A 12652-nucleotide genomic window follows, 5' to 3' on the forward strand; every position below is an offset into this window, starting at 1 on the left:
ACTGAATTTGAACAATGCGATGTTAAATCAGGTCCTGAAAAATTCTGTAGGAAATTTGCTTTACCTCTGCTACTATTTGGAGGAAGGATCAGACAGAAAGATGGGAATCTGAAGCAGCCACCCCTAGCAAACAGGGAAAATACAGTTTTGCTAAGGAAGCGGGAAGCTGGCTGCACTGCATGCTGGACACAGGGCAGAGGCCAGTGCTTTGCCTCTCCGAGTTAAGTGACACAGGGCACAGTCTATTCCAGCGCTCTTTTGCAGCTCAGTTTTTGTGCATTCAAACAGGGGAATTACAGCTGTGCAAGCAAACCATTGTGCTTCTAGCTAACCACTTGCAGTATCTGATAAAATCAATTACTATGCTGTTACAAAGTCGTTGGTGTATGCCAGCTGCAGTTTATCAACTAATAATCATGTCAACAGACTGCTGTCAGTGAGCAGGGTTGCTTAGTCCACTGCCAGACAAAGGAGATAAGAGCAAGTGGTAAACTTTTTGCTGGTGTTTTCTAGCAATCAGTACAGTGTGAATTTTCGTTATCTCTTGCATACCTAGTAGTAGGACCATTGCTGCTAATTTTCAGCCATTTGCTGAAATTTAGTGATTTTCAGCCATTTGCTAACACCTGATTTAAACCTCTGCGGAAACATTGAGGTCTGTATATGACATCATTTGACGGCCTGCAAAGTGGCAGGTGAATGCTGGCAAGTTTGAGAACTAAGTATTCTCTAAGGATATTGCTCATAAATGGAAGCAGGGAAAATTCAAGGCAAAAGTAACCTGTAATGAGGATGCATGTACCTGAAATAGTCTACCCTTAGGCTTTCTCCTTCTACCTATATAAAGACCTGAATGAAACTTTTTTTCCGCTGTGTTGACATGCTATTCTGGCCCATAGGCTTCAAAGCGAGCCCTTCTCCTGAGGTTAAGAGCTGTGATCTAGATTTGGGACTCTGACAGCTTAAATATAAGCAGACTTAAACAGTAGATTCTCATCTAGATACAGCACATGTTGTGAACATACCCTTTAAAAAGTTATAGAAAAGGGATAAATGAAAGGAAAGATGAAAGCAGCAAGAACATGAGAATCATATTCCAAAATAAGACAAAGCTTTATAGATATCTCAATCTTTTTCCTTGTGTTAACATCAGAGACACCGGTATTGTTTTATAGAGTATGAAGAGAGAAGCAAAGAAAACCAAGGTGGTCTTGTTCATTTTAATAATTTTATGATGAGGAAAAGAACATTAATTACATCGTGTAATTTATTTCAATCCTGAAGTCCATTTATCTTTCTCTTCCCACCCCCAGAGAAGCATATAAGGTCTTGGCAGTAATACGGTTCCGGCTGAACAAGCGTAGCTGCAAGTTGTATTGTGGATGTGGTTTGGTATTTGTAGTGGTCACGTTTCCAGTGTGTGTGCATGTATATTCTGGGTGTCTTGAAAGCCTGGCCCCTTCTTTTCCCAGGCACATTATCAGCTTTGTCGGTAATGGATCTGACTTGATGACAGTGTTTAGAGCAAATTGAATGCAGTGTGCTTTCAGCTCCAACGTTCAAGCCATATATATAATGTTTGTGGCACAGACATCTATCTCTTCATGTAGTAGCTGCTTAGTGAAGGAAGACAGTCAGGGAATCACCCATGGTTGCAAAGATGAATGCGGGTGTCTGCATCTCCATCTTATTTCGTGAGAAAGAAAGAATCATTCTTTGTTCTGCAGGCCAAGCCATCAGATTCCTCACTCTTTACAACTACCTTTTGGTGTTCCCTTGAAGAAAAGTGGTTCCTAGATTAGGTGCTTTGGGTTTTGGATTTGGTTTTTTTTTGCTTTTTTAAATGAGATGATAATGAGAAAAATAGCAAGCAATGAAACCTTGGTCCTGCAAAGCTCAGTGGTAATGCTTTCACTAAGTTCAGTGGGGCCCAAATGTCACTGTTGCTAACACTGTAAGTTTTTGGTACAACGAAGCCAATCTTACAGTTAGCTGACACCAAAAATTTATGTTTCCAATGCCCTTGCCCTTTCTTTGCAGTAACACTGGTATTCATCTGACTCTTTAGGGAGCTAGAGCTGCAGGCAACTAACTGAGCAAAAGATACTGGTTGAGTTGTCTGAACTGGTTCCCGATGATTACAGCAGCTTAGCTCTAGCTTGAAAACATGCTATTAGTAGTGTTATATTTGTGTTTTGTCTTCCTTATGTTACCTTATTGGCAAAAGCATTTAATTTTTTTCCCATTGAGGAATACTTCAATATAAATTCTAGACCACCCACTGACTCTGCTGATCCGTCAAAATTTCGGAAGCAAAATAACAAATACCAAAGATTTCCCAGAACATACACAAAAATGAGATAAATTACTCCAAGTCAAAAAGAAAGAAGCAGAGGTGCAAAGGTGAATGACAAATATAGAAGTGAGGAGAAGTAGGAGTGACAGCTGAACTGGTAAAAGGAGAAAGGATCCGTATTAGGAGAGGAGGAATACTAAAAGAGGAGAAATACAGCTGAAATTGTTAAAATATACTAATAAAGAGAGTAAGAGCACAGGGATGAAGACTGCTCAAAACATTAAGTGAGGTATTGGTTTACATTTTCCATTTTGGCTAAAATTAGATCTAGTTTTGTGGAAAATGTTTTCACAAAAGCTTCTCATTAAACTGTGTGAAATATTCCCCTCAGCACTGCAGAGCATGTTAGGTTATAAAACCCATTGATTTGGTATGCTCTATCAATAGGCACTGTGCTACCAGCTAACCTATCTCCCTTTAGACTTATGGTGACATTTAAAGGCGATTGAGACAACAACCCTCCCACCTCTCAACCACAGGAAAAAAATATTACTTGCAAAACCTGCAGTCCTAAGGAGTTGGTACGATTTGTAAATTATCTGAAGTCAATATATGGCAAATGATTACACTTGGAAATAAGCACTATATTCTGCGCAGAGACAACGTTTAGCTTTTTAGCAAAACAATGTTTTTAGCTGTGGATGGTGTTTTGCTGCTAGACTATTTTTATGACTAGCTAAGTTAGTTAACGTCACTTTAGAGGTATTTTAATGCATTATATCTTTCCCTCTGAAAAACTTCGAGATTTCAGTTTATAGGAAGTAAAGAACTGGATTTGCGCACCAAAGAGTAGAACATATAACCTTAATAATTTTCTCTTAAACACATTTCAAAGTTGGTTATTGTCTTGTTCCCTCAAACTCAGTAAGTGTCTGACAGGTTTCTTAGAACAAGTGCAATGGCGTGAGTTCGAGAATGCAAATGTAGCTACTCTGCTCATAAGCACCACACCTCTCCGCCACATCACAGCGTGTTTTGTGTGCAGGTGTCAGCTCCCATTCTCTTTGAATCATGATGCCATTATAATCATGGAGTGTAGAGTGTGTGTTCAGCAATGCAGCTGGTTTTGTGGTACTCCTTTCACATACATTAGATCGTGGCTTTGGATGTAGACTGTTCCAAGTCTGATCAAAGTTTGTCACTATAGCAACCACATGTGGAACCACCTCACAGAATCACAGAATCACAGAATCACAGAATCACAGAATCAATCAGGTTGGAGGAGACTTCTGGGATCATCGAGTCCAACCATTGCCCTGACATCACCATGTCAACTAGACCATGGCACTAAGTGCCATGTCCAGTCTTAAACACATCCAGAGATGGTGATTCCACCACCTCCCTGGGCAGCCCATTCCAATGCCTAATGACCCTTTCTGAGAAGAAATGCTTCCTAATGTCCAACCTGAACCTCCCCTGGCGAAGCTTGAGGCTATGTCCTCTTGTCCTATCGCTAGTTGCCTGGGAGAAGAGGCCGACTCCCACTCTACTACAAACTCCCTTCAGGTAGTTGTAGACTGCAATAAGGTCACCTCTGAGCCTCCTCTTCTCCAGGCTAAACAACCCCAGCTCCCTCAGCCGTTCCTCGTAGGTCAGACCCTCCAGACCCTTCACCAGCTTGGTCGCCCTCCTCTGGACTCACTCCAACACCTCAACATCTTTCTTGAAGTGCGGGGCCCAGAACTGAACACAGTATTCAAGATGCGACCTCACCAGTGCCGAGTAGAGAGGGACGATCACTTCCCTAGACCGGCTGGCTACACTGTTCCTAATAGAGGCCAGGATGCCATTGGCCTTCTTGGCCACCTGGGCACACTGCTGGCTCATGTTTAGCCAGCTGTCGATCAGCACCCCCAGGTCTCTTTCCGCCGGGCTGCTTTCTAACCACTCTTCCCTGAGCCTGTAGCGCTGCATGGGGTTGTTGTGGCCAAAGGGTAAGACCCAGCACTTATTCTTGTTGAACCTCATGCCGTTGGTCTCAGCCCATCTATCTAACCTCATACTCCTTCCCTCCCATGGCAGCTCAGTCATTGATGGGCATCCCCTGGGGAGCCAGTTCTTACCTCCCCTCAAGGGCCACTTGAGACTGGGTAGGAAGGGAGCAGGCTGAGATACCCTCTGGTATTCAGACGAGAGTGGGTTTGAGCTTAGTCTCTTGCACAAGTTTACAGTAGATCCTCATCCTGGTTTTGTAGTTGGGCTGCATCTATCCCACCGGTTCAGCAGAGGAAGTACTGAGATTTGTTTTTCAGATGTATTTGTTGTAATGAGATGTTGAAATTGCAGTGAGCTCAGAAACCAGTTCACCAGAATCCAACAATGCTACAGAAAGTCGACCGCAAACAGGTCTACAATGATAGCACACAGAGTGAAAATTAGTATGTGTCCTGTAAATAATTGCCTTCATGCCTCATTGCAAATGCAGTACTTAAACATTCTTGTCTTGTGAGTAATTTCCTATTCGCAGTTTGTGGGAAGGCATAAATGTAAAGAAAACAGGTTTGGGGTCCTTTTGTTGGGTTTTTTGTTTTGTTGTTAAGTCTGCTAATTTCAATTCACAAACACCATGGGAGCCTGCAATTCCAATTTTCTTTTCACAGTATTAATGAAAACCGGGCACTGAAAATAGTCAGATTTTTCCCTCAAAATTCTAAACGACTTAGAAATACAGTCAAGAATAATAACTTTCTAATCCATTATTACACAATGTAAAACTGTGCTCAATTGCTATTATTTCATGCAAAGTTTTTCATAAGTGGTAGAAGGGGCTTTTAAAAATCAGTCTCTTCTAAGCTGGTCTTTGAGGCAATCCAAAAAAAGGCTGGTCGTATGCTGTTGAGAGGAAGAGTTATGCATCAGAGGAGTTGTTTTAAGAAGGGATCATTGCACCACAAGATTACTTTTATATCCTCTTACTGTTTATGGCATGGTCTGAGCATAATCACAGTCTTTATGATTTTCTCTTGTTCCTAGTCAAACCGTCCTCAACTTATTATAGATTGTTTCGGGATTTTTTGGAGATTACTTTTTTATTCTTAAAAAATGGGTTAGTTTTTGATGACAGGTAATCTTAACATTCACCTATATGGTATTTTGCTTCTCATTTACAGTAAGAAACTTTATCTGGGATGCAGTTAGTGTCTTTTTGATCCTACAGGCACTAACTGAGACTGCAACCAAGTAGCAGACAAAGTTACCCATAGACATACTTCTGCTGCTGTGCCAGGAGCCAATGACTGCCTGGTTCAGCTACCAAGATGCTGGGAAGAAAACTGCATCATGTGTTTCTCAAAGAGTTGGGAAGCAAAGAGCAAGATTTCTATAACCATATAATCTTCACTTGCTCTCCATTGAGGTCATCTGTTGTTCCTTGAAATAGTTCCTGTCTTGCAGGGGAAAAAAATACAGGTAAATTCCCCTTGTGTGCTACAGTCTTAGTCAAATAAAGGTCCACTTAAATAGAAGGCAACTGTTTCAGCAACGTTATGGATGAGGATTTGTTTATTTGTATAGATTTCAGAAGTGTAGGCTGGCCTTTTCCCAGTGGCCTTTTCCTTCCTGTCTCAGAATAGGACACTTGCTTTAGCATGTGCTCCATTAGCCTTTCCTACCTACAGTGCTCGCAAACAAACCCATGTGCTTTGTAAAACTTTCTCTTATTTCCTCCTCCTTCATTCGTCTTGAGAGGCCCTGCTAGGTTAAGAGCATATTTTGATGTAAACGGAAGAAAAATAGCAAGAAGTCATTTCCCTTGCTGAACTGCTCCTTTTACAGAAGTCGAAACAAATGTAACAACAGATGCTTTGAAAATGTTGTAAGTTTAAATAACCTTAATGTAGTGGTTAAATATTCCTCAGACAGATGGGATAAATGAGATAATTGTGAAAACATTCTTAAAAATAAAAGGATGCCATCAGGTGAAAGGCAGGAGTGTAGGTAACGTTGAAAAATATTCCTTACATATTTTTTTAGGTTGCAATGTTAAAAGAATGTTTTCCTCTGAGCAAGCTGTTAAGTGTCATTTAGTAGACGCTAATTGCAAAGTTAGTTGATGGCATTTGGCCCAAATGTCTATATTTTAAAGAGAAAGAGCAGCTGTTAGTCCATCAGGTATTGACAGTTTATTCAGTTGCTTCTATTATTTCTCAGACAGAAATTAATTTCCTGAAATCGCATACAGTAAGATAAGACTTTGTCTCATTTTCATTCATTATGGAAATACTCAGGAGTCTTTATTCTGCAACAATGCATTGTCTCTTGTAAAACAATAAATGACACCTATGCGTAAAAGAATTTCCATTTTCTACAATAGCTACAATGAAGAAACAGGATCTAAAACAGTCACTGGCTACTTTGAGACAGACCACATTTCTTAGTAGGGTGGCATCTGAAATGAGTAGTCATAGAAAATACTAATTGTACCAACTCGTAACAAGTAAGAACTTTTGGAGGGGAAAAGAAAAAGAAGTTAAAATACTATTTGACATGAATGACAGTTTTCTTGAGTCTTACTGTGATGTCTCTGTTCTTTCAGCCAAATAAAATGTCACATTCCTTAAACCTATGTGGGATAACTGCCAGGAAGTGGTGTTTCAACACTAAGAGCACGAATCACCAATAAATAAATGATGAGTAATACCAACGTGGGGAGGGAACTTAGTATTTTGGGGGGTTTGTGGCTTTTTTTTTTGTGTTTTATTATTCATAGGCCAATTGTAGATGTCTGTAGCTGGTGGCTGCTGTTAATTCTGGTTGTCCAAACTTATTGCAGTTTTTTGACCAGTGTTGATAGTTTGAGTGGCATTACCTTTAATGTACCATCTTTAAAAGCATCATCTTCCTATTTTGTCTTTACAGGGCAAAGAAAGTGACTATGGGGCATAGTGTGCTTTCGTGCACCTTGAGCAAGACACTTCCCTAATACACTTCAATAAAATGCTAGTTGTAGGCAGGCCTGATAAAGCTAACGTTATGAATATATTGTAAAACTAGTGTTTAATAATACTTTTTGTTAACATTTATATTTTAGTGACTGCATTTTTAGCCGTGCATAATGATTTAAAATGTGGTTTCTAGAAGCCAGCCTGGATGCTTAATGAGAGTGTTCTGCACTGCTCGGTGGGAAACCCTGGTTCACTCACTGCTCTTTTATTGCTCCTGAGCTCAGCCAAGGCTGGCAATGCTGAGGGTACACAGCCTCTCAGGAGTTCGGAAATGCAGGTATAATCAGAGGAATATTGCATAGACCCTGGTCCCTTCATTTTTGTCCGTGACACTTGCTAAGTTACAGAAGAATATCCATCTCAGCTATTGCCACTTAAAGTGATTCTATACAAAGATCTGCCTCTCCTCCTTCTGCAAAATGCAATGAAGAAAGGAGATCATGGGAAATGCATAAGCATTAGGTGTGCTGCGAGCATTTAACCTAGAAATTCCTCCTGGAATTAGGCTTTCATTCCACATGGCTGTGCAAGGGGACAAAATGGGCCAGACAACACAGTAGTTCCTATCAAGAAGACTTTACAGTCTGAAGACATAGATCAGGTCAGGTCATAACACAGCTGAAAAGACCAGAGTCTGGCCTGAGAGGTGGGTTCTTAGAAGGCTGAGCTCTTGCTCTGTGGAATTTGAGAGGTTTTTTTCTGGGCATAAAGCATTGCTTGAAGGAATGTCTGGTATTGGCGTCAATGGCAAAAAGAGGGAATGGGAGAAGTTGAGTGAAAAAGTGCTGTAAAGTGTAGCCATATTCAAGGACGACTCTGTGAATTAGCAAAGCGAAGATAAGGTTGGATAGCTCTCTAAAAGTAGCAAAAGTAAATATAATTAATTCAGAAAAAAAAAGAAAAATATTAGAAGGAAAGGAGAAATTGAGAAGCTTGCTGAGGGAAGTCTGAAGGAGAGCTGAGGATACCTTATTTGTAGCCAGCTTCTTGGATGCTATCATTTATTGTTAGGGTGAATTTTGATTTTTTTCCCCCATTCTGTTTGGTAGTCTGTCTTATCATCACTGTCTTCTTAATAAGTACTGTAGCTTCACTTTTTGTTCTTTACAGAAGGAAAGAGCAAGGGAGGGAGTGGGAGAGGGAGATCCTTTCCTCCCAGGTGTTCGTGTTCTGGCATTTAAATTGTGGCACACCTATTATTTCAGATTATTGAGGCATTCTTTGCTTAATAACAGCATTTGGAGAAATTATACTTTTGAAGGCTAAAATGAGATTTTCCTTGCTGTCCTTTTCCTTGTTTGAAAGCCTGTTTACTTATGCTGACAGACAGGAAGATGGAATTGGCTGCAAACCTAAATGTTTTCGGACTGGTAGAGTAGGGTACATTGATAGACAGTCCTGACATAGTGAGTGCAATTAGAAAGATGCATGTTTGTAGCAGGTAGATATGACTGACTCCTCAACGTGCAAACTCAATAATACCTCTCCCTTATTTCATTATCTACCTACAGCAAATCCTACCAGGGCAGGAGGAGGAAGGGAGTACCCTGGCTCGTCCGAAGTGATTCGTGAATCCAGCAGCACAACAGGCATGGTAGTTGGGATCGTGGCAGCAGCAGCGCTGTGTATCCTCATTCTCCTGTATGCTATGTACAAGTACAGGAATCGAGATGAAGGATCGTATCACGTAGATGAGAGTCGAAACTACATCAGTAACTCAGCACAATCGAATGGGGCTGTGATCAAGGAAAAACAGCCCAACAGCGCTAAAAGTTCCAATAAAAACAAGAAAAATAAGGATAAGGAGTACTATGTCTGATCTCAACATCTAAAAGAACGCTTGTATAGAAATAGTCTTCATTTTACCTGAGACATAATACAAACTTATTTACTTTACTTTTTATGAAGCACATTCAAAAACAAACAAAAAAGACAGGGAATACAATCAGAAAGGAAAGACTGTTTTTAAAAACAAGCATTTCGTGCTCTTGTTTTTCAGAAACAGGAGCTGATAAATTCCCTAACATCCACAGTATTTTCATTTACTCTGCCTGTCTTTACGTTGCTGGAACATTTCTGAAAGACGATGATGACACCACGCATTCATAAAGCAAGGAGTATTACTACAACATCAAGGCACAATATGAAACAAAACAAATTAAAAAATCAAAACAGGAAAAAAAAAGAAAAAAGAAGCTACCTATGATTCTGGATTTAGCCAAAGTGCTAGCGCTTTCTTGAGAAGTAAGTTAGTCTTATTGTCAGAGAAGACTGTCATTATATATGGTGACTCAACAAGCAAACATAAAGAGTTTGCCGTCTGGTGCAGTGAAGCAGTGATTGGAAACTTGCATTTGAAACAAAGTGCTGGCTTTTCTGAAGACTTACGTAGAAATACTTTCAAAAAGCCCCTTTCTGGTTGTGAGGAGAATAGTACGGAGGCCTTATTTTCAAAAACAAAAACAGAAATCTGGAATATAAGGCACATTTCCACAAAAAAAAAAAAAAAAGAAAAAAACAAACAAGAGGGCATAGATGCAATCATTGGGAAATTTTCATGCACGCTTAATATGTTATTACATATGTTTATATAAAAACCACATCTATATGTGCTTTCTGGACTGTGATAAGTGATGTTTTATAGCCTGTTGTATAGAAAATGCAAACTATATCTGCTCTTCAGCCATTTTTGGTAAACTCAATGTTATAAGTGTTGCTAGGTATAGAGAGTTTTATGACATCTGGAGCAACAGACATATTTCATTTTTTTTGCAGCCATTATAAGTTGTCCCCTTCTTCTTCCCCTTTTTTTTTTTTTATTTTAATTTACAGTGTAGTGGTTATACTAAGGGGGATGTGTATGAATGTATATAAGAGTCAGCTAATTTTTTTCTTACCTGTACAGCCTCTATTCTGTTGCAATTAAGTTTTAGTAGTTTGTATGAAAGAAGTGGACTAGAAAGCAAAAATATATCTCTACTGTAATTTGTCTTCTCCCTCCTATCCCCATCTCTTGCTCCTGATATGCATCAATGAAGTTGATCAGAATGGCCAATTTTCCTAGAAATATACATTCATTAGCTAAATATTTAGTGACTTAAACTGGCCTTTGGCTTCCAGTCAAAGCTTCACTATTGGAGAGCATGGTTTGCCTTACAGAAACCTTGTTCTTAAGAAATTATGAGAATGATGAGTTTCTTGAGAATCTTAGGAAGTATCATATAGTGCTTATCTGGCATTCAGTTATATGAACGACAGCTACTACAGCATTGGGTGGTAAAAGATCTAAAAAGACACATTTTAATTATCCAGGCTGATTCTACTGCAGAATTTACCCCTTTCTCCAAAAAGGAAATAATCTTGAGGTGCACGATAGCATTTTTCAATGGTGGGCATTTTGACATATGAAGAAGTATTTTTAGCTAAGTTGATTGTGTAGTATTGCACGACATCATAACCAGACAAATATAAGTTCATCATGTTTTAAAGTAACACGTAGCTTTTTTTGCATATATAAAACATTAACGCATTTTAGTTAAACATATTAAATATAATGCTGTAATTTACAAGTTAAGTTTTTTTTTCTAGTATTATTTCATTAGGTTCACAGCAATAAATCATAGCGTAACATTTTATTTACACGAAAGTTGAAAGGGAATACATTAGACAGAAAGAGGGTAGTTCAATAGAAATCAATCAAATCATTGGAAGGCCTCCTGGGAGGGATATAGATGTTCACACTTTACAGACAGTAAGGAGGAATTTAAAATTAGCTTGAAACAGCACACAAAACATTTTATTGTGTGTTATTCACTGTAGCTGATGAAAAAGGCTGAAAACTGGTACAGCTATCTATCTGGGAGTCAGAGCACTTTAAAAATACATGTAGTTGACATGAAAACACCTCTCTTGAAGGTAGCCAACTACATTGAGGTGTGCCATGTTGCATTTGTAAAACACTTTTTAATTTTCATTAGCATTTACACAAAAATGAGAACAGGTTCACAAAATCCATCTGATGTTCATTTCTTAGATTGTTGTTCACCTGTGGCATTCATAATTTCTCCCACTTATACAAGACAGCTGTACTCAGGGAATGGCAGGGTCAGGTATACGGGAGGTCATTGCTGGAAGCAAGAGACTTCAGCTGGAGGGGGGAAAGAAGAAGTGGAAAGCCAGGTGGTGTTCAGATTTCAGTTCTTGAAGATACATAGAAGAACAAGAATAATCCGATGAGAGGAGACTGGACATGATGGAATATGGTTTGGGCGAGCTGAAATGGTCTTTTCTGCTTGGTATTGATTGCATTAATGAAACAGCATGGTCAGGTCAACTTCCAAGCAGTTTGGTAGATTAATCTTTAACTAAATCCATACATCAAGGAAAAAAATATCTGCTACTACTATAATAAGCAAATATGATTTTAACACTGTTTCTGAAGGTTCTCTGTTTTCCGCTTTAATTTCATAATTTAACAAAAAACAAATATGGATGTATCAGAAGTGCCAGCAAGTGGATTTAAAATTCCTTTTTGTTTAAAAACAGCAGCAACAACAAACAAACAAACAAACAGACATAAACCAACTACCTAACATAAAATTGGATCCTTTCTCTATGATAACCTAATTTGTTTGACTGCGATGGCTTAATTTCTATGACTGTATTGTGTTGCCTTTTTTAACAAAACACTAAATAACGTGTGAAACTTTCAACCCTAAGACATCGAAGAGAGGCCCAGTGCCCCTAACCTTATAGTGCTTTCTGTGATAGATATTTACGAATTTTTTATTTGTTGCAAGGCCAATTTATTCATTATTGGAAATGCTAAGCAAGTGGAATTTACTGTTTTGTTAATAAAAATGTTTCTTAATACAAACGCTGGGTTGCTTCTTCTCTTGCTTTTAGATCTGGAGTACCTGTTCATCTTAAAGCAGTGAAAAAAAATGGTAAATTTGTATGAAGTTACAGACATCCATGTCAGGAAAAAGTGACCTCTGACCTCTTTGCACACTTAAGTGAAAACCTTCCCCAAGTCTTGTATTCAGCTGGCCCAGTTAGAAAAGTATGAATGACATTACTGCATTGTTTGGTTTTGCATAGAATTACTTCATTTGACATTTTCTAGCTGTTATTTAAAAAAAAAAATCAAGAAATTAAAACTTGTTGTTCCCTTCCCCTATGAATGAAAAAATAATTCCTTTCCTTTTCCACCACTTTTTTTTTCTGATGGAAAGAAGATGGCAGAAGGTAAGGTAAGGGGATGAAAAGTTAAAACTGAAAATGCTTCTTCTTGTCTAGGAGGTGGTTTAAAAATTAATGGAAAAATGAACATATTTCAAGTCCTTAAAAACAT

The 12652-nt window shown here is 38.8% G+C and overlaps 1 protein-coding gene across 11 annotated transcripts in view; it reads left to right on the forward strand.

Moving 5' to 3' along the window:
• The window catches only part of NRXN1 (neurexin 1), a 743394-nt gene extending 731219 nt beyond the window's left edge, over nt 1–12175 (forward strand). For all 11 annotated transcript variants that reach the window (XM_068402153.1, XM_068402237.1, XM_068402487.1 and 8 more), the window contains one exon: nt 8811–12175. In XM_068402153.1, the coding sequence (XP_068258254.1) occupies nt 8811–9118 (308 nt within the window). In that variant the 3' untranslated portion in view covers nt 9119–12175. The remainder of the gene's footprint in view (nt 1–8810) is intronic.
• The last annotated feature ends 477 nt before the right edge of the window (nt 12176–12652 follow it).

Source organism: Nyctibius grandis, chromosome 1, assembly GCF_013368605.1.
Source record: "Nyctibius grandis isolate bNycGra1 chromosome 1, bNycGra1.pri, whole genome shotgun sequence".
NCBI lineage: Eukaryota > Metazoa > Chordata > Aves > Nyctibiiformes > Nyctibiidae > Nyctibius > Nyctibius grandis.